Source organism: Engystomops pustulosus, chromosome 3 (genome assembly GCF_040894005.1).
Source record: "Engystomops pustulosus chromosome 3, aEngPut4.maternal, whole genome shotgun sequence".
Taxonomy (NCBI): Eukaryota; Metazoa; Chordata; class Amphibia; order Anura; family Leptodactylidae; genus Engystomops; species Engystomops pustulosus.
The window spans coordinates 208,516,814-208,539,264 of record NC_092413.1 but is presented as its reverse complement, the minus strand read 5'-3'; the positions used below and the strand labels follow the sequence as shown (position 1 = coordinate 208,539,264).

Sequence of the window (22,451 nt, the reverse complement as noted above, 5' to 3'; positions counted from 1 at the left end):
TGATCCCACTGGAGGCGCTTTTCCTGGGACCCTGTGAGCTCGCTCTATAGAAAAGGTCCTAGACAGACCCTCTATTTTCAATACATCCACTATCCATTTTTCCAAAAATTCCTCCAACTCCTTTTCCCCTGAGTCTTCCGGAAACCCCAAAAATCGAAGATTAGATCTTCTGGATCTGTCTTCCAGATCTGTTAGTTTCTCCTTTAGAATTTTATTCTCTTTCTCAAGCTTTTCTGTTGTTTTCCCTATAACTTTCTGCTCCTTGTCCAGGAGTTTAACTTGAGCCCTAGTTTCTTTAAGGGAGTCTCTAATCTTACCCAAGTCTCCTCTAATATGGGATACTTCCGATCTAACATCCCCTGTTTCCTTTTTCAATTCTTCTAAGGAGGAATTAAGTTTTTGAACATTTGCCAGAATTTCTTTAAGTATGGGATCGGGCTCTGTCTCTTCTCCCTCCACCGGAAAGATCCCATACCTGGAGCTCCCCGCCATCTCCCCGTCTTCCTGGGGGTCTGGCTGGCTCTGTGTGGGTTTCCCCACCTGTCTAGTTTTAATATTAGGGGACTTCCACAGCTTCTCCAGTTTGCTAGCTGAATCTGATTTCCCCCCAGTTTTGTCTTTCTCTTTCGGGGACGAGATACCCCCTGATTTCCTCCCTTGCGTTTTGGGGGGCATTGCTTCTAAATATATTTGGAGTCTGAGGGTCCCTTTAATTACCCTTGAGGACCAAGAAGATACCTCCCCTTAATAGAGGCAACAAATCTGGATATAGGAGTTCAGCTGATGAAAATTAGTAGAGTTATGCATTACCCAAACCGTAACAGGCCTTAATCACAGAAAAATACATTGATTATAGAATATAAGACAGTTTGTTAGTCCATAAGCTCCAGATTGGGTGAGAAAAATATTGTTAGTTATACAAAGTCTCGTGCTGCCAAGCAAGAATTTGGGGTTCAGATATTTTAACAGTTACTACTTTCCACAATAACTCGTACAGCCTAATATTCAAAAGAAAAACATTAGTAGTGTACAATACATATGCCCAAAATTAGGGTAAGAGTTTGCTTAGCGCAGCGTGTTGTTAATAAAGCCGTAAGAGCAAATTGTTAGTCCATAAACTCCAAGTTAGATAAGAAAAGTATTGTTCATTACACAAAGTCTCGTGCTGCCAGTAAAAAAAAAGGGGTTGAAAAACTTAGCCGCTTATCCCTTCCACAGTAACTGCAGCCTGAATTTCAGAAGATGCACATTTATAGTGTTAGAGCGAATGCCCCAGATTCGGGAAAAAAAGAGTTGCTTAGCGCAGCAAGTTATTAATAAAGCCGTAAGTATAGAGCAGTTTATTATTCCATGCACTCCAGGTTAGATAGAAAGAATATTATTAGTTGTTAGTTAAGCAAAAGTCTCGTGCTGTCAGGCAAAAAAAAAAAAAAAAAAAAAAAAAAAAAATTTAGATTCAGGGACTTAGCCGATTATACCTTCCACAGTATCACATGCAGCCTGATCTTCAGTGAATGAACATTAATGATGTTACATACGTAAGCCCAAAATTAGGGTAATGATTAGTTGACGCATGTTGTTAGTAAAGCCGTGCACTCAAACTGAAAAGCAGGTACCTAGAGGTTTATTCCTCATACATTATCACTTTACTTATCTGGCATACGGCTCGTTATGTCTCCGTGCTAGGCTTTCCTCCTGCTCACACGGGTCCCGTCAGGGTTTTCAAATTAATTTTCATCCCCACACTCAACAGGGATCTTTACTCTCCTTCTGCCGTGGACCCAAACAGGTGTGCCCGAAGACAATCAGTTCTGGAGCCAGGTGCAGTTGCCGTTACCGTGGGAATTCCCTCCTGCCGTCTCTGCTGTCTGTAGAACTCCCCTCGCGAAAAACCAAGGCAAACCCTCAATAGATTGAGGTGCCTAACCCGACTGAGGCATCAGCGGGGCATCAGCGGGGCATCAGCGGCGATCCAGGGTAACTAGCGGGTCCAGCCGATACTGGCGTCTCATGCTTGGAGCCGCATCGTCGAGAGACGCCGAGAGGAGGTCAGCGGAGGGGGGCGGACCGGAAACGACGCGCTCACGTCATCCCGCTCAGGCAGCCAATGATAACCCCTGTACTTTTTCATATCTTTACTCGTTAAAGAAGAGTTTCCATTTGTGAAATTTTGCATAACAAGTTTTTTACCCCCAACAATATACAAAATATACAAAATCCCCATTTCCCCAGAAGGGGGTAGATGGGGGGAGACCTTCCATTCTACAAACTTTTATACATTTCCAAATTTCATGTAACATGTGAATAGTATAGTCCCCCAGAGTCTCTTCCCGAGGCTGGAACACATCACGCTCCAGAATCTCCAAGATATTATATCTACTACAAAGGGGGCCCCTCAATTTCTACTATTGGGTTGGGGAATGAAAGCAGAATTATAAGGAGTTATTATTCACCTGTGTATATGCATTCAACATGTAATGTAAAAGGGAGTAAGACAAACTTGAAAATCTAGGGGAGCGGGGGTCAGATGTAACATTTCAGATGCTTTATAGGAGAAATATATAAGGTAATTGAATATCTAGATGTAAAATATGTTGATTAATTTTATGGGTATGAACTCCACACAATGTCTGTGAATAGAATATGTATATTTCAATATAAAACATGGGTAAAGTATTTGTTTGTAAAATGAGGGGCGTCTCAGGTGTAATATAGTTTAAGACAAATGACATTAGCATTTTCCTAACACTATAAACAATCCTGAGGTGGCTACTCCCTGATCCCTTGTTCCCTGATCAGCTCCTTAGTCGGTCTCATTCAATAACAATGGGGTCTCCATGATCGGCCAAGGTCTTGGTGATGAGTCATTAGCAACTTAATAGAAGCTTCTGCCGCCCTAATACAATCCTATTAAAATTTGACTCTCTAAAACAACCAACAAGGCGAAGAAAAACTTTATTGAATATTTAACATCTACAAAGACAATATAATTAATGAAACTTTAAAAACAGTTTTTTGTTCATTATAAATTCAACACAAAACTATGATAACACATTATATCTCCACAAAACAAAAAAAAAAAACTTGCAAATAAATAATAATCCCTTTAATTTGATGATTAAGAAGCAGATCTGGTGGGATTCATACACAGGGGGCACCAGATCATCAGCAATACTTTTATATTTGTAGAGGCACAAAACACCTTATCTGCTCCTCTCCTTATATACATCACGTTGGAATGGAATTTGTATAGATTTGTTCTCGAAATATATCATCATGCAATCTCTAGAAACTGTATATGAAAGATAATACAAATGTTTAGCCACGTCTCCTACTACAACATGAAGGTCTCCGAACCATTATTATGTATTCCACCATTATAACAGGATATTTCTTTCCATATGGCAGGACATTATACCTCTGCATCGCAGTATTGGGTAACTAATACAAATTTTAAAAAATTCAATAAATAATCTGTCAAGAAAGATAGAATCCTCTTGGTGCGGAAAGATGGCACCACATGATATGTTCCTCCTGTCCAAGATACTGTATACATGACTATACTATCCCAGTACAAATACCCAGACACAGACCCAACAACTACATGAAATATGACCAAAAAAAAAAAAGCCAAAATTGACCCTACATAAAATCTGTAAACTTCAGAAAAGAAAATTATATTTATTAAACAATTTGTCAAACTTTAGAAAAAAAAAATTAAACCAACCGACCATAAATGGAACCGTGATCTGGCTACACAAATTGCGTCTAGCTTACAACCCCAATAACTTCTATTATGCACGGTCACGGTGCGGCAGGGAACTTTAGCCATCGGCAGGTTAAGCAGAGCAACCAACTCCATACAGACTGTATATGTGACCTCAGAGTGATGGTCAGCAGAAGGAGAATAAACATGGCTAGAAATTATAGAGACCTCATAATCTCCCCCACAATGTGATACATTCCATGATACATGTCTGGAAGGATTTAATTCTTCTAAATGCAACACACAACGGTCATTGTATAAAACTACTGCTATCTCAAATCTCAAAATACATGTCCTAGATGTAAAACTATAGATACAAAATCTGCTAGAAGAGCAAAGATATGAAAGACTTTGGTCATTTTGCAGAAAATGATGCCAATCCCACAAACTCAGCAGCCATATTCCTTATCCAACACCTCAACTACTGGAACATGACCCAGTATCTGGTATCATTCAGAACAAAGTCTCAACATGAAGGCTTGGGATCAACGTTATAAAGGACACACATGTATACTCTGTTACACTCTTCCTCATCACAACTTATACCTCACATGATTATCTCACTGGTACAATATACCTCAGAATTGGCCAGGAGCAGATACTATGTAGAAGACGCCTACATCACCATAACTTCTCTATGTCCCATTTTTGTGTAACCCTTGTAATCCGATTTCCTCCTTAGTTCCCTCTATTGTTGTCTGTCCTGTACTTAATACTAGGGATTGAAGGAATCCACCAGCAGTTACAACTGTTCTTTGTTATATATTAATAATAGTGACTTCATCACTCAATACTAGAAAGGAATTTGTGTCCCAATAGTAAATGACAACATTCAGAATAATTCTATCTACTGGTAAGTGTCTACATAGAATACACTCCGGATAAAATGGAGATGACATCTGATGGAAGGTGCATAATATTCTCTGGAGACAGTGAAACTGGAAAACAAAGCCATAGACATTACATATAGAAAAGGTTTGTTGTGTTGTACAGAAGAACAATAATATGTTAATAGATCCAAATGTCACAAATAATCACATCAACGTCCAGGTGAAATCCGTATTTGCATATGATAAGAGGGTCATTTACACTCCATTACCTATGGAAGGGGAGGGACATCAACTATTAGTCATAGTTTCCCTATAAGAGACAGATGGACCTCTTGGATAGCAGTCAGTTTTTGGAAACTGGATCCTCTTCTAGATCTTCTACAGAACTGACCCTGCAAGAGATTTATTCTCCTGTGACCCATAAAGACAAATCCAACTTCTTGGAGACCTTCTTGAATTTTCATTGTCCAGTCACTATCCGGATAAAACCCTCTACAAATCCACCATGGAATTCTGCAACTTTGAGGTGCAAAAGATTTCCGAAAAGAATTTCCAGTTCCTGGAGTATCTGGGAAAAGGAACCTACGGCCAAGTGGTCAAGGCACGTGAGAGGGCAACAGGTAAATACCCAGTATGAAAGGTCTATAAAAGATCCAGTTTAGTGAATAATCTGTGTAATATTTTTAGAAGTTTTGTTTTTTTGCCTTTACAAATGTGTAACAATTTTGAAAGTTCTTTAGATGGTGGTTTTCATGTTATAGAATTCATTATTTTCTTTGCCAATGAGAGTTATGACTTCTAAATTTGAATTCCAAATTTGACTGAAAGGTCATCTTTGGAATAACCGTTGTGCTTTGCATTACATGTTGTCTACTTTATGAAGAGTAATAATTCTTTATGAAAAGGATGAGCGCTTACGTAGCAGCTAGAATAACTACACAAGATTAGAACAAGCAGTATACAAAAAAAGAAACACGTCAAAGAAATTTGATGCCATTTGGGGAAAGCGGATTGTTACTCCTGGGTTACCGTCAGGTGCACTACTGACAGATGCTTTACTGCATGTGTAGGGCTATCAAATGTACAGAGAGAATGCTACCATAGGGAACTTACTAGCATTGGATAAGAGTTGCACTTAGGAGTCCAGTCCTTAAATATCGGCAAAAGTCAATACCCTACTGCATACAGGTCAATTGTACACCTCGGTCTGGGCGAGGGGAGGGGTGGGCATGGGAGGTTTCTGTGCTTGTATGTTAGAAACGGTTATAATTTTTCTGTTGTATTACTGTTGCCTGTGCAATGTTATGTCTGTATTAGATTTGTGTAATGAAAAAAAAAAAGAAAATGATGAGCGCCTTGAAAAAAGGATCCCCACTCCACTCAATATCTAACAACTCTAATAGATTTCATGAAGCTAGAAGACCGCCCCTTCAATTTTAATATCATTTCCAAATATTATAGAATTTTATTGATTAAAATTTTCTTCTTATCAGGTAAAATGGTTGCCCTCAAAATGATGGAAAAGAGCAAAACAAAGAGGACCTCCTTCCTAGAGGAGCTTTGTACCTCCATCTTCCTGTCCAGCTACCATGGGATCATCTTCACTCACTCCTCCATTGTGGACTGTGTGGACCACTATGTGCTGGCCCAGGATTTGGCTCCTGCAGGAACCCTCTGCGCTCTCATCCAGCCTGATGTAAGTATCTCAGATGAAATTATGGAAAAAATAATGTTTTTGGAATTTAGAAAAATTTTTTTGTAGATGTTAAAATGAATTCAATGAAATGTGGTCCTAAATGGTTTGGTTACTTATTCCTAAAGAGGTTTTATATTATTAGATCAGTGATATATAACCTGTAGTCCTGCAGCTGATGCGGAGGTCATGAAATTTTAGGAGTAGTGGTTTTACAGCAACCAGAGGGCCACAGGCTGGAGACCACTGATGTGGACTTAAGCCAAGATTTGATAAATTTATAGTTACATATTTTATCATTTACATAATGCACACGTCTAATAATATCTTCTTTTCTAGGTGGGGATTCCAGAGGTGATGGTGCGGCGCTGTGCACTACAGCTGTGCGGAGCTCTGGAGTTCATGCACAGCAAACAACTGGTGCACAGAGACCTCAAACCTGACAATGTGTTATTAATGGACAAGGAATGTCACCAGGTCAAGCTGAGTGACTTTGGCTTGACCCAGCAGGTGGGAACTCCTGTTCCATTCATGTCCCCCATAATTCCCTACATGTCGCCGGAGCTTTGTAATTTAAGACCTACGGAAGCCATAACTAACGATGCAAGCGTGGATATATTTGCCTTGGGTGTTTTGTTGTTTGTCGCATTTTCTGGAAAATTTCCGTGGAGAAAAGCGGTTGAGCAGGATCAACTTTTTAGGAAATTTGTTTGTTGGCAAAATGGTGTGGATCATGTTCCACCTCCGAAGCATTGGGAAAATTTCAACGGAGCAGCCCAGGAACTTTTTCATGTGCTGCTTTGCCAGGATCCCAAGGCCAGGAGTCTTCTCAGTGTCCCAACTTATGCCGAAATTCCATGGGGAGTAGAAGATATTCTGGAGGAACCTTTTCAATTATTATTTGCAGAAGATGGTATTCAGGAATATAACGGTGAGATTATCATCATAGAAGCAGAGGATGAATATATAATAGTGGAAAATCATGGGGACATAAAATGCATCATAGTCAATGAAGCCACCAATGAGTCCACCAGCAGCCCCAGCCAAACAACGGTGATGTTTCTTGTGGATGACACCAGTCTGGCTTTGGGATGTGAAGTTGAGGTCACGTAGACGCAAGTTGAGGACTGGTGACCAAAGCTCTCTAGAGGAAACTAAAAGGTAAGTAGTATTTCTCCATTACCCCGAGTAAGTGTTACCACTCCGAATGTGAGATGCATTGAGGGAGGAGGGAGGATGGAGGTTTATAATACTAAATGTGTAAATGTGGTCAATTATTGGAAATGAATAGAGAAATGGTAACGGTTTCTGGTCGTTGCACATTTTACTTCAGTGTTTTTTTTTAAGCTTTGAGGTATTATTAGGTTGAAGAATAATTGTTATTTTGGTTTATGCTCCTGTTTATCAAAGGGACATTTGTTTTTCCAGAAGAATCCCACGTTTTATATGCTGGAGAGAAATTGTAGTGTAATTGTTGATTATTTTATTGTATTATAGTGGGTAAGGATCAGGTGGGTCTGTGGAAGCGAGGATGTTGTGCTGGATTTTAGAGAACTTGATGAAAGTGGTTTTATCCTGTGTTTATCCCAAGATTTAATGTTCCGCTTTTATAGTGGGATTGGCGGAAACATAATTTGCCAATTATAAAACAGTTGATTGTAAAGTGATGCAGAGAAGGCGGAGAAATGTAGGTGTGTAAAAGTGATGCGTTATACACAGTTTGGCCTCTTTCTCATGCTGCTTACCCCTCCCCTTTCCATAGTGAGTTTTGGTTCCCGGTCTTAATATCTGGATTGCTTTATCTGTTTCCTGTGTTTACCAGATATAGAAATGAAAGTGTGTGCTACATTGTTTTCTGTGTTTTAAAGAGGTTTTATGAGATGCAATAAATTTAGCTTATTTGTCTAAAACTAAGGCCCCTTGCACACTTGTGAATGTAATGCGCTGATCTTACATCACACTCGCAGCAAGTCGCCCGGCCCAAATGCTGCAAAATGTAACTGACCTGACATGCTGAGTTCAGTTCTGGTTTGCAGCGTTCGGACCGGGCGATCAAGGCAACAATCGCTGAGAGTGTGATGCACTGAACTCGCAAGTGTGGAAGCGGCCTAAGACTTTCTTCCCAGCCTTGTACCTGGATTTTAGTCTCCTGATGCTTTTATACCTGCTTGATTGACAAGTCATGACAGTCATATAGAGATGATTGTGCAGCAGAGTTGTAGTTGGATATAGAGTGGATAGGACATTGAAAAAAACAAGTTCTCTTTTAAGTGGTGTTTTAAGTTTTTATGGTTTCTGACTTGACCCGGATGATTATTTAAGGATCTTGTCTATTGATTTTTGTATTGAAAGAAACTAGACCAGAGACTAGACCGGATAGGGAAAAATGTCTAGAACTATAATATTTTACATTTTTAAAAATTATTTAAATTGTTATACAAAAAAGAAGAATATAAAGCAAGAAATACTTCTAGAATACAGAACATGTTATATAGATACTCCATATCCAACAGCTTGAAACTGCCCAAACTTCCCAACAAGTCTATATTTCATTCTAATTCATATAAGAATTACTTAAAATTTTTATAACAAGGTAAGAACAGAGTCATAAAAGTTATAACAATGTATAACTGCTTCATTTTTTTTTTTTTTTTACTTCTTTTCATTTTTACCTTTTCTCTTTCCTTTTTGTCCCCATCGCTCATCTTTTCCTTCCTACTTTCAGGTTTCTCACTTTCTCCTCTCCCACCACCTTCCTCCTATTTTTTTTTTAATTAATCATTTTTTTTTAATTACTTTTTGATCTTAATTTGAGATGTTTTTGCAAACTTTGTTGGGTGAGAAACGCCCAAACTATAGAGTGGGGTAAATTACTTTCTTGGTTACTAATATCTTTTGATGTATATTTTTATTCATATTGTAATTGATTGCTAGGCAGATTATTTTTTTTTTTTTATATTTCAGGGAATTGAATCTTTCCAATACTGATCACTTTCCTTTTAATTCATAGGTCTTAAAGTAATAACTTCCTTGTAAAGTATTTTTTTCTGTATTTATCATTTCTCAGCCCAAAGAATTTTGTGAATTTCCTCTCCACTCACCGTATCCTGCACATACATCTCCATACACTGATCTTATTTCCAGTCAATCAATTTTCTTACTTTTCTTAATTATTTTGGTTCTAGAGCCACATGAAGGAGTATATTTATGCTTTTCATCCTATATACATGCCCTCTATTTTAACCTCTTAGTGCTACGCGCCGGATAATGGTGCTCCACGCCGTTTTAGTGCGTCCTAGAGTCAATGCCGGTTCAGCTCTTCATTGGAGATGAACCAGCATTGGTAAACCTGGAGTGTCAGCGGTAACCTACTGCCGACATCCCCTTGTACCACTCCCATCACAGGTGTTACGCCTTTAAATGCCTGCAGGGGGATTTCCTGCTCAATTTCGCCCTCAAAGAATTTTTGAGGGGGTCTGATTGGCGCCATGGCTACTCTAGTCTGAGCCAAGACGCCAGGGCTGTCCATAGTAAAATGGTCCGGTCTGTGACCTGTGCATCAGCCTAGGCTGACAGGTCTAATACCCTGCAATGGTTATTATAATGAACAAGCAATCGAACGATTAGTTGTTCATGTCCCATCAATAAATTAATATAAAGGCCCCAAAGTCTTGTTGCAACTTCATATAAAATATAAAAAAGTTAAAAGCCCCATACAAACCCCATATATAAAAAGGTATAGACATATCTATAATAACTAGTACAATAAAACCAAGTCCCTATTAAAAAGTGAAAAGAAAACATAAGACACATTAAAAATTATGATCTTTCTCTGGCTTGTCCCATATAAAATGCAATAATCAAATAAATAACAAAATTGTAAAGCACAAAATGACCTGCAAAAAACAAGCTCTGAACCAGCTACATAGAGCGTTAAGAGTTCTGCCACCAAAAAATGGTGATGATAAGATTCTTCTCCCCCCCACAGTAGGTTTTATTCTAAAAGATTAGTAAAGTAAGCAAAAATATAGAAATTTTGGTATTTCTGCTGACCTGTAGTGAATACCAAAAATAAAGTCGAAATTCAAAAGACAGAATTCATGTTTTTTCTACAAATAAGTTATGCAATTTTCAGCAGTAGCACTTAGCCCCCACTCCAACAAGGTAGCACTGAAAAATGCATCTCATTCTGCAAAAAACAAGACCTTAAATGGCAACATTAACAGAAAAGCAAATATTTTATAGATCTCAAAAGTGCGTCCATGAACCAAATGTGAGGCGTCTCCGTATTTGGGAGAAATTGCATAACAAATTATAAGATGGGTTTTCTCTTTTGTTAATGTGTAAATTTTAGGGCTAAATGAACTTATTACTGACAGAAATGGGACCTTTCTAAAATTTCCATCCATTTTCTATTAATTACTATGAAGATCTCAAAAGGGTTAATATTCCTAAAAGCGGTTTCTGATAGCTTGAGGGGTGGAGAATTTAAAATCTAGTGATATATAGGGGGGGTTTCTAGTATTACATATTTTACATCTCATTAAAAACAATGATCCCTCAAAAAGTCTTTTCTAAAATTTTCTTGAAAAAAACTGAAAATTGAAGTCCAATTACTTTTTTTTAAGTCGTGTAACATCAAAATAAAATATCCCAGACTTTTTAAAAAATGTATAATATAACATTTCTCATACGTCTCCTTTATGTTATCTATAAGTAATTTAGGTGTTAGTTTTAGTGGTTAGTGTAGGGTCTCGCAAGAGATGGGGCCCCTTGACGTGGGTTGTGAGCTTAAAACTTCATTGACCCATTTTTGATTTGTGGATTTTGTGCCACAATATTAAAAATAAGTCAAAGGAGTTAACCAAGACCTCATCATTTGGTGAAAATTTTGTGTATCGTGTTTTCTTGGGTGTGGGGGTGGAGAATGAGGGATAATTTCAATGTACACACAAGTGTGTGCAGGCCGTGTATCCTTGCAGCTTGATTGCTCAATGACACGGTCTGCACAGACTGGTGTGGTTGCGACACACTGCATTATATATAAATATGGAGGTCTATCTAGAAATTCAACATGTGAGGAGCTTAATATTTTGGTGTTTTTGTCTGAGAACTAGATACATTAAAGGGGTTGGCCACTTTATTACAATAACTTGGAACTAGTTTTGAAATTTTGCTTATAAAGTCCCCTAATGTCCCAGTGCCATAAATAATAATTTTTTGCTTACAATCATCTATTTCCAAAATCTAACTGTCAGCATTGCAGAATTTTTTGCTCCGTCCGTAATAGGCGTCTGCTGGGGAGTCACATGACGCTTTCATCCGGTACCGCGTGCGTCCGTGATTCTCCCTGCGGGCGCTATATTATACTTCTGGTATCTTACTTATGGTAAACATAAAATTATTATTTATGGCACATTAGTGGGACTTATTACAATAACTTGGGACTTACAAAGTGGCCAACCCCTTTAACCCCTTATCACCAACGCTTGTTTTCAGTTTATTGACCAGACGCGATTTTTGAAAGTCAGCGCAATTGTGCCCCATTGTACTTCACATTAGTTGTAAAATTTAAGTAATAAGTTTTGTGTTTCATTTAGAAAAAATGGAAATAGGGCAAAAAATTCGGAATTTTTTTTTATTTTCACAGTTTGAAATGTTTTCAAGTTAGTTATCAAGAATATTGGGTAGTTCAACTAACATTTTTTGGAATGTCTGCCTTATGTTGGGATGATATTTTATGCATCCTATTATTTTTCATGAAAGCTGAGTTGTCCCTCAAAATGTGAGTTTTGGCAATTTTTCAAGTGACTGAGAGACATAAATATTAGTAAAACCCCATAAATTACCCCACTTTAGAAACTACACAGCTCTACGTATGTAAAAAAAAAAAAACTACTATTAAGTCTATTAACCCTTGAAGAGTTTCACATGGATTAAAACCAAATGGAAATGTGATTTAGAAGCCTTTGCATTTTTTTGGGGGAAAAATACATTTATTTAGGCCAAAACTGACACTTTCATAATGAATTACATGATAAAATGCTCTGCAGAGTTTGATGCCCAATTCCTCCCAAGTACCGATACCCCATATCTGGTGGTAACTGCTGTACGGGCGCACGGCCGGGCATAGAATGGAAGCAGCGCCATTCACAGCAGATTTGTATTGTCACATTGTACGGGCTATAAAATATTTATTTCTTTGGTAATGTGAACATTTGAGGGTTTATTATTTGCGGGATGAGATACAATGTATAGATAATTAATTTTGGGGGTCTGTAGCTCATTCATGAGATTTTATAAACTATTTCAAGGGGGACACAAACAAAATCATCAATTTTTATTTTGTATTTCTAGCACTTTTTTTCCCCGCTCTCCATAACAAAAATAATATTTTATCTTTGTTCTCTGGTTCACTAGTGTTATGTTGATACCTCATTTATATAGTTTTTCATAGCTATTGTTGTACTGAGTAAAACCAATATTCGAGTAAATCACGTTTTTTATTTACACTATCGATAACTTCTCAATTTTACTGAGTAAAACCAATATTATTGAAAATCGCCTTGTTTTTAGTATCGATAACTTTTCAGGGCCACAACTTCTGTATTTTTCTGTTGACAGATCTGGTTGGGGCCTTATTTTTTTTTTCAAAAAGAGTTACTCTTTTCAGTCTTACTTGGGCGGGTAACTTTTTTGATCACTTTTTTTTTTGTGGGTATTTGATGAAAAATTGTATATTACGTGAAGTTTTTCATGTTTTTTCTTTTACGCTATTCACCAAGCGGGTTCGATATTTAGATTTACTGTACAGATTAATACAGACACAATTATACCAAATATGTACTTTTTGTGTTTTATATACTTCATTTATATTTTATATGTAACTGGGATGATTGAAGGACATCATTATTCTAAAATGATTTTTAGGAGTTAAAGGAAATCTAATTTTACATTTTCATGCTGTTTAGAAATATACTTTGATCATTTAATTTTGCTAAAAAGTAATAAGAAAAGGTCAAGTCAACTATAAAGGTCGGGGACCTTCCGGCTGGCCACTCCTATCCGTCACCATATCCCAGCGACTACAATGAGAGATTGGGATGGATGGGAGTGGCCGGCCAGAAGCCCCCGAGTGCAGCTTCTGTGCCCCTGTAAACAAACTGGGGTGCGGATCAGACGGACCATGGCGAGGGACATCAGCAGCAACGGAGGAGGTGAGTACATTTTTATTTTTTTTTTAAATAAAGCCCTAATTTATTGCTAATCTCAGATAACCCCCTTGTCACAAAGCTCCAGTGGGATGTAGAGGATTTGAATGAAGGAAGGTTCCTGCCTGCCGGGTGATGCCAAAGTCACTTATCTTGATGTGGTGGTATTCCATATCCATCAGTAACGCAACGTTTCACTATAACCTATAGAATCCCGACCTAAAAAAGTAGAAGACGCCATTAGGTAAATCTGGTTTACCAGAATTGCAAAGTATGTATCTTCAAATTTATATCTTCAAATATCAACATCAAATTTCCAAAAAGTTTGATTTGCCTTTTTTTAGTCACCGGAGATTAAGTCTCATGATGCCGCATTGTCCCGCCTCCAAACTCTCTCCAATACACCTCTTTCCAATTTTGGATATTTCCCCTGTCAAAAAAAAGCTTGGATTAAATTGGCCACAGCAGCCATCTTATTAACAATACACAGTTATATGAAAATTAACAGTAAATTCCTCCCTATTCTAAGAGGAAGTGAGGTCCAAAAAGACTACCTGCCACTCTGCACCCCTAACCTCTCTCTTTACCCCAAACTGCCACCTCTGGTTCAAGGGCAACACTGAGAGCAGCAATGGCCAACTCTACTCCTTTTTTGACTCCCTGGGACACCACCCAGCGGGAGCCCAAACCGCCATGCCCAAGCCCCCCAAATTAAAAAGGTAAGCCCTATCCATCAGGTATCTTTGTACCCCCACTCCACCAACTCCAAGGACCTTGCTTTTCCCTCACCGCTCCCCAGCTGTCATGACATAACGTACCCCTCCGACCCTTACTCTCCCTACTATTAGGGCGAGTTGGGGGACTCCTTTGCTTGTTGCCTTAAAATGGCTGACTGGTCTTCTCTCCCCTTACGGCTATCCCATACCTCCCCTCGACAACTACCGCTCTACTCCCCCTGACTGCCAATCCCTCCCACCAGGCTGCATCATGGCGGCCTCCCCTCATCTTCAGCAGTTTGGCCTCTCCTTAATCTGCAGCGTCAGTTCTCTGGAAGATCTAGAAAAGGATTCAATGCCACAAAACTGACTCGTCAGACTTGTTCATGGGCAATAGACCTGATGCAACTCACATCAAACTTGCGCTCCGACACCAGTTCAGTGCCAGTTCAGGCCCAGTCTGTGAGTGTTCGGGCTGGACATTCAGGCGGTCACGCGATGTGAGTTTGATGCGAGTTGGTCGCATCAGACTCTCTCGTGGGCCATAGGCCTTAGCAAATTGCACATTGCAGAATCTCAGTCACACATGTATCATGAGGGGAACATAGAAAGTAATCGCTACAGAACCAAGGGCTCTACTGGAGATTGGAGAACTACTAAGAGTATTGACAAAAATGTACCATATATACTGGAGTATAGCAAGCAGCTGACATCCTAGTGTGTGCGCAGTTACCAGATTCTTACCAGCCAGGCGCATAGTAAACATGCAATAAAGCAGGTGTTTTTGTAATGCATTTTCACTGTGCGTTTTCAAAACGCACAGTGTGAATGAACCCTTATTGATGCAAATGGCAAACGGACACAAATGTGACATTTTGGTCAAAACCCGACCTGACAAGTAACTAGCACTGTTTCTAGTAGAGTGGGTGTTCCCGCCATTACCATTTACCTCTAAGGTCTGCTCAGCAGCAATCTCTATTATCTCCTTAATAACCTGCAAACTGTGTCTGATGAAGGTCACATTCACATCTATTTGCTATTCTCATGAATAAAAGAACTAAACTTTTGGAATCGGCATCAGTGTGACTGGATTATATATTGGGACTTATTTACAAAGGTTCACGGACTGTTTGCCATTTTCAGTATCTGCACAGTTTTGACAGGTATTTAACAGGGGTTTGCGCTGGGATTGTGTTGCACGAGATAGGATTGTGGCGCGGCTGCGCTGGCTTTCATGCGACAGAAATTGGGGGGACGATCCGACTGATTCGGACTGAGCGCGGGATTTAAGATTCAAATTGTGTTGCAAGACAATGCACTTACATGCTCCAGGAAGAAGAAGGTGAACTCCGGCGGACCTGAGCGGGGAAGTGACATATGCAAGATATTTCGGGTGCACGCTCTTAGTGAATCACGGCACAGGGCATTATACACGGACAATGCACTTTCTGTGATCTTCAGCGGATGGTTAAGTAAATGGGGGTCATTTACTAAGGGCCCGATTCGCGTTTTCCCGACGTGTTACCCGAATATTTCCAATTTGCGCTGATTTTCCCTGTATTGCCCCGTGATTTTGGCGCACGCGATCGGATTTTGGCGAATCGGCGCTGGCATGCACGCGACGGAAATCAGAGGGCGTGGCCGAATGAAAACCCGACGGATTAGGAAAAACCGGCGCATTTAAAAAACAAAGTGTCGCGGAGCTTGCACTTACCTTCAATCAGCCCGAGCCGGTGAACTCCAGTGCGTTCCGATGCTCTAAAGCGCAGCAGCGCCACTTGGTGGACGTCGGAGGAACTACCTTAGTGAATCCCGGCCGGACCCGAATCCACCACAGAGAACGCGCCGCTGGATCGCGAATGGGCCGGGTAAGTAAATCTGCCCCAATGTGTCCCATTGTGTCTGCAGTTCGCACACGTGCTCATTTGGTTCTATAGTCACATGCACACGGCTGTGAATTTCATAAGCCGATTGGTGTAATGATAGAGCAGGTCATTGGTTATTAGAAAACACAAAGCCGTCATCAATTCACATTTGATTTTTTTTTATCTAAGCAGGTTCATACGTCCTTCTGATATGTATGGGGCCTCCAGCCTCTCCTCCAGGAGTCTGGTCATGGCTTATTGTTTTCTCCACACATTCACAGATAACAGATAGACGAAGAATAATCTCCATATCTGGTAAAAGTCCTCCATCTGTAGGAATAACCATGCTTGGCTTTTCCCTAAACTTCTAACCTGGTGGACCTGGTGTTGAGGCCAATGGCCTGTCACTAGCACCTCCCAACCTCAGGCTGTAAAAAAAAATTGCGCACCATTTTTTTGTCGCCCTCTCTCTTTCTCTTTCTTTTTTTTTTTTTGTATAATAAACCACGCCCCTTGTCAGGCCCCATCTCGCGCCCTCCTACCTAGATCAATGGCTTTTACGCTGTATATTCTCACCATGTACAATGCCCCATTCTCCCTCTGCTTCTATTGTAATCGCTTTCTCTTATTATGAACCCCCTCTCTGCTCCGCCTCCCCTCTCTGCTCCCCCTCCCCTCTCTGCTCCCTCTCCCCTCCTCTCTCATTGCCCCCCCCTTCTCTGCCCCCCTTCCTTATTCTGCCCCTTATCTGTTTCCCCTTGTATTGTGCTCCCCTCTCTTATACACAGATAACAGTGGAGATTACTACATAATAAGTGACCATGTACATGTTCTGAGAGGTGCAGATGGAAGGTCTTCCCTGGGTCCTTGAGCCATAGGGGGTAATTCCCATACATAGAGCCCAAGTCTATATACAAAACATTGGGATTGGAGGCTTGGAACAGAATGTACATTGTGGCCCCACAACTTTAGGTTACACCCATGTCTCTAGTCTAGACCTTTTCATGCAACTAGTCAAATAGAGACCCCATCCTGCTCCTAGTGTCTCCGAGAGGATGTCCTCAGAGTGGTCTAACCTGTGCCCATTACCATGACATTAACACATTAATCCCTGCTGTTTGTGGACACAAGCCGTTACTTATAGTGTAATTATATTATCCCTGGTGTTCTCCATAGCCTCCAGGAGAAGCTCCTCACCCCTGGAAGTCTGACATTTACATCTGAATTCTCCTTGTCTAGAAGACCAACCCTATTCCTAAGCAGAACAAGAATCTAATCATCATTCTGTACAAACACATTTCAGTACATTTTTACAATTTAATATTAAGGCCCCAAATAATGGGGACAGGAGACTCCTGGTTGATAGTTAACAGGTGACCCAACCTTACTATCTTAATGAGTATATATGTATGACAGATAACACTGACCCATCATTACATCACTACTAACAATAGATGATGTCACAGCTAATCTCCTCCTCCTCCCTGTACAATGTCCTCTATATAGAGAACACTGATCCATCATTACATCACTACTGCCAATAGATGATGTCACAGCTAATCTCCTCCCCCTCCCTGTACAATGACCTCTATATAGATAACACTGATCCATCATTACATCACTACTGCCAATAGATGATGTCACAGCTAATCTCCTCCCCCTCCCTGTACAATGACCTCTATATAGATAACACTGACCCATCATTACATCACTACTGACAACAGATGATGTCACAGCTTATCTCTTCCCCCTCCCTGTACAATGACCTCTATATAGATAACACTGACCCATCATTACATCACTACTGCCAATAGATGATGTCACAGCTTATCTCCTCCCCCTCCTGCACACTGACCTCTATATAGATACACTGACCCATCATTACATCACTACTGACAATAGATGATGTCACAGCTTATCTCCTCCTCCTCCCTGTACAATGACCTCTACATAGATAACACTGACCTATCATTACATCACTACTGACAATAGATGTCACAGCTTATCTCCTCCCCCTCCCTGTACAGTGACCTCTATATAGATAACACTGACCCATCATTACATCACTACTGACAATAGATGATGTCACAGCTTATCTCCTCCCCCTCCCTGTACAGTGACCTCTATATAGATAACACTGACCCATCATTACATCACTACTGACAACAGATGATATCACAGCTTATCTCTTCCCCCTCCCTGTACAATGACCTCTATATAGATAACACTGACCCATCATTACATCACTACTGACAATAGATGTCACAGCTAATCTCCTCCCCCTCCCTGTACAATGTCCTCTATATAGATAACACTGACCAATCATTACATCACTACTGACAATAGATGATGTCACAGCTAATCTCCTCCCCTCCATGTACAATGAATGACCTCTATATAAATAACACTGACCCATCATTACATCACTACTGACAACAGATGATATCACAGCTTATCTCTTCCGCCTCCCTGTACAATGACCTCTATATAGATAACACTGACCCATCATTACATCACTACTGACAATAGATGATGTCACAGCTTATCTCCTCCCCTCCATGTACAATGAATGACCTCTATATAGATAAGCTGTGACATCATCTGTTGTCAGTAGTGATGTAATGATGGGTCAGTGTTATCTCCTCCCCCTCCCTGTACAATGACCTCTATATAGATAACACTGACCCATCATTACATCACTACTGACAATAGATGATGTCACAGCTTATCTCCTCCTCCTCCCTGTACAATGACCTCTACATAGATAACACTGACCTATCATTACATCACTACTGACAATAGATGATGTCACAGCTTATCTCCTCCCCCTCCCTGTACAATGACCTCTATATAGATAACACTGACCCATCAATACATCACTACTGACAATAGATGATGTCACAGCTAATCTCCTCCCCTCCATGTACAATGAATGACCTCTATATAGATAACACTGACCCATCATTACATCACTACTGACAACAGATGATGTCACAGCTTATCTCTTCCCCCTCCCTGTACAATGACCTCTATATAGATAACACTGACCCATCATTACATCACTACTGACAATAGATGATGTCACAGCTTATCTCCTCCCCCTCCCTGTACAATGACCTTTATATAGATAACACTGACGTATCATTATATCACTACTGACAATAGATGATGTCACAGATTATCCCCTCCCCCCCCCTGTACAATGACCTCTATATAGGTAACACTGACCCATCATTACATCACTACTGACATTAGATGATGCCACAGCTTATCTACTCCCCCTCCCTGTTCAATTACCTCTATATAGATAACACTGACCCATCATTACATCACTACTGACAATAGATGATGTCACAGCTTATCTCCTCCCCCTCCCTGTACAATGACCTCTATATAGATAACACTGACCCATCATTACATCACTACTGACAATAGATGATGTCACGGCTTATCTCCTCCCCCTCCCTGTACAATGAGCTCTATAATGATAGCTTCAGAAAGCTTAATTTTCATATTGCAATTTTGAATGATATGCAAACATTTTTAAGAAAATAGTAAAACTTTTTTTTTTTTTTAAAAAAGCTTAATTTTCTGGAATGCGCAGGCGCCCATGGAAGAAAGTGAGTATTATATTTTTTCCCCTGAATGCCTAAAGGTGCGGTCACACATACCGCCAGAGCAAAGGGGGTGGGCCTTGGCTCAAATGCTTTTACAGAACCATGAGAATCGCAAGAGACAGAGAACCGCAGAGTTGACACAAAGTGCCTGATCCCGTGGAGTTTTAATAAAAGAAGGCAGCGCCATTTCTATTCATTTTTACTAGTAGAACAGACACATGTGCAGTGAAATGTATGAATTTGGAAGTAATTTCATGTGTTTAACTGGAAACACTAATAAAATCGCGCCCAGATACGGCTCCCTGCACTAGTGTCACGTGTGACTGCACCCTTACCATCAAACAGGACGATTTGGGACACTGAACCTCCATAAGGACCAGAGATTGGTTTAGTGTCCCATATACCCCTGACAGGTTCCCTTTATATCCTGGCAGCAGGAGGTACAAGCACTCCTCCATATCCCCCTGACAGGTTCCCTTTATATCCAGACAGCAGGAAGTACAAGCCCTCCTCCATATCCTCCTGACAGGTTCCCTTTATATCCTGGCAGCAGGAAGTACAAGCCCTCCTCCATATCCCCCTGACAGGTTCCCTTTATATCCTGGCAGCAGGAAGTACAAGCCCTCCTCCATATTCCCCTGACAGGTTCCCTTTATATCCTGGCAGCAGGAAGTACAAGCCCTCCTCCATATCTCCCTGACAGGTTCCCTGTATATCCTGGCGGCAGGAAGTACAAGCCCTCCTCTATATCCCCCTGACAGGTTCCCTTTATATCCTGGCAGCAGGAGGTAAAAGCCCTCTTCCATATCCCCCTGACAGGTTCCCTTTATATCCTGGCAGCAGGAAGTACCAGCCCTCCTCCATATCCCCCTGACAGGTTCCCTTTATATCCTGGCAGCAGGAAGTAAAAGCACTCCTCCATATCCCCCTGACAGGTTCCCTTTATATACTGGCTGCAGGAAGTACAAGCCCTCCTCTATATCCCCCTGACAGGTTGCCTTTATATCCTGGCAGCAGGAAGTACAAGCCCTCCTCCATATCCCCCTGACAGGTTCCCTTTATATCCTGGCAGCAGGAAGTACAAGCCCTCCTCCATATCCCACTGACAGGTTCCCTTTATATCCTGGCAGCAGGAAGTACAAGCCCTCTTCCATATCCCCCTGACAGGTTCCCTTTATATCCTGGCAGCAGGAAGTACAAGCCCTCCTCCATATCCCCCTGACAGGTTCCCTTTATATCCTGACAGCAGGAAGTACAAGCCTTCCTCCATATCCCCCTGACAGGTTCCCTTTATATCCTGGCAGCAGGAAGTACAAGCCCTCTTCCATATCCCCCTGACAGGTTCCCTTTATATCCTGGCAGCAGGAAGTACAAGCCCTCCTCCATATCCCCCTTACAGGTTCCCTTTATATCCTGACAGCAGGAAGTACAAGCCCTCCTCTATATCCCCCTGACAGGTTCCCTTTATATCCTGGCAGCAGGAAGTACAAGCCCTCTTCCATATCCCCCCGACAGGTTCCCTTTATATCCTGATAGTAGGAAGTACTAGCCCTCCTCCATATCCCCCAGACAGGTTCCCTTTATATCCTGGCAGCAGGAAGTACAAGCCCTCCTCCATATCCTCGTGATAGGTTCCCTTTATATCCTGACAGCAGGAAGTACAAGCCCTCCTCCATATCCTCCTGACAGGTTCCCTTTAAATCCTGTCAGCAGGAAGTACAAGCCTTCCTCCATATCCCCCTGACAGGTTCCCTTTATATCCTGGCAGCCCTCCTCCAAATATCCCCCTGACAGGTTCCCTTTATATCCTGGCACCAGGAAGTACAAGCCCTCCTCCATATCTCCCTGACAGGTTCCCTTTATATCCTGACAGCAGGAAGTACAAGCCCTCCTCCATATCCCCCTGACAGGTTCCCTTTATATTCTGGCAGCAGGAAGTACAAGCCCTTCTCCATATCCTCCTGACAGGTTCCCTTTATATCCTGGCAGCAGGAAGTATAAGCCCTCCTCCATATCTCCGTGACAGGTTCCCTTTATATCCTGACAGCAGGAAGTACAAGCCCTCCTCCATATCCCCCTGACAGGTTCCCTTTATATCCTGGCAGCAGGAAGTACAAGCCCTCCTCCATATCCCCCTGACAGGTTCCCTTTATATCCTGACAGCAGGAAGTACAAGCCCTCATCCATATCCCCCTGACAGGTTCCCTTTATATCCTGGCAGCAGGAAGTACAAGCCCTTCTCCATATCCCTCTGACAGGTTCCCTTTATATCCTAGAAGCAGGAAGTACTAGCCCTCCCCCATATCCCCCTGACAGGTTCTCTTTATATCCTGACAGCAGGAAGTACAAGCCCTCCTCCATATCCCCGACAGGTTCTCCTTATTTCCTGGCTTAGGAAGTACAAGCCCTCCTCCATATCCCCCTGACAGGTTCCCTTTATATCCTGGCAGCCCTCCTCCAAATATCCCCTTGACAGGTTCCCTTTATATCCTGGCAGCAGGAAGTACAAGCCCTCCTCCATATCTCCCTGACAGGTTCCCTTTATATCCTGACAGCAGGAAGTACAAGCCCTCCTCCATATCCCCCTGACAGGTTCCCTTTATATCCTGGCAGCAGGAAGTACAAGGCCTCCTCCATATCCCCCTGACAGGTTCCCTTTATATCCTGGCAGCAGGAAGTACAAGCCCTCCTCCATATCCCCCTGACAGGTTCCCTTTATATCCTGGCAGCAGGAAGTACAAGCCCTCCTCCAT

At 41.2% G+C, this 22,451-nt stretch overlaps 1 protein-coding gene across 1 annotated transcript; it reads left to right on the top strand.

Moving 5' to 3' along the window:
• The first annotated feature begins 5,101 nt into the window (after window positions 1-5,101).
• Window positions 5,102-7,402, top strand: LOC140122918 (serine/threonine-protein kinase SBK1-like). The gene is made up of 3 exons (XM_072144161.1): window positions 5,102-5,216; window positions 6,090-6,292; window positions 6,629-7,402. Exons 1-3 carry the CDS (start codon window positions 5,102-5,104, stop codon window positions 7,400-7,402), a joined length of 1,092 nt encoding a protein of 363 aa, XP_072000262.1.
• The last annotated feature ends 15,049 nt before the right edge of the window (window positions 7,403-22,451 follow it).

Bases quoted from the DNA above. Each gene is read 5' to 3' on its own strand.
- LOC140122918 (XM_072144161.1), top strand. From the start codon at position 5,102: ATGGAATTCTGCAACTTTGAGGTGCAAAAGATTTCCGAAAAGAATTTC. The intron at 5,217-6,089 runs GTAAATACCCAG...TCTTCTTATCAG, and splicing joins GGCACGTGAGAGGGCAACAG to GTAAAATGGTTGCCCTCAAA. The intron at 6,293-6,628 runs GTAAGTATCTCA...CTTCTTTTCTAG, and splicing joins GCGCTCTCATCCAGCCTGAT to GTGGGGATTCCAGAGGTGAT.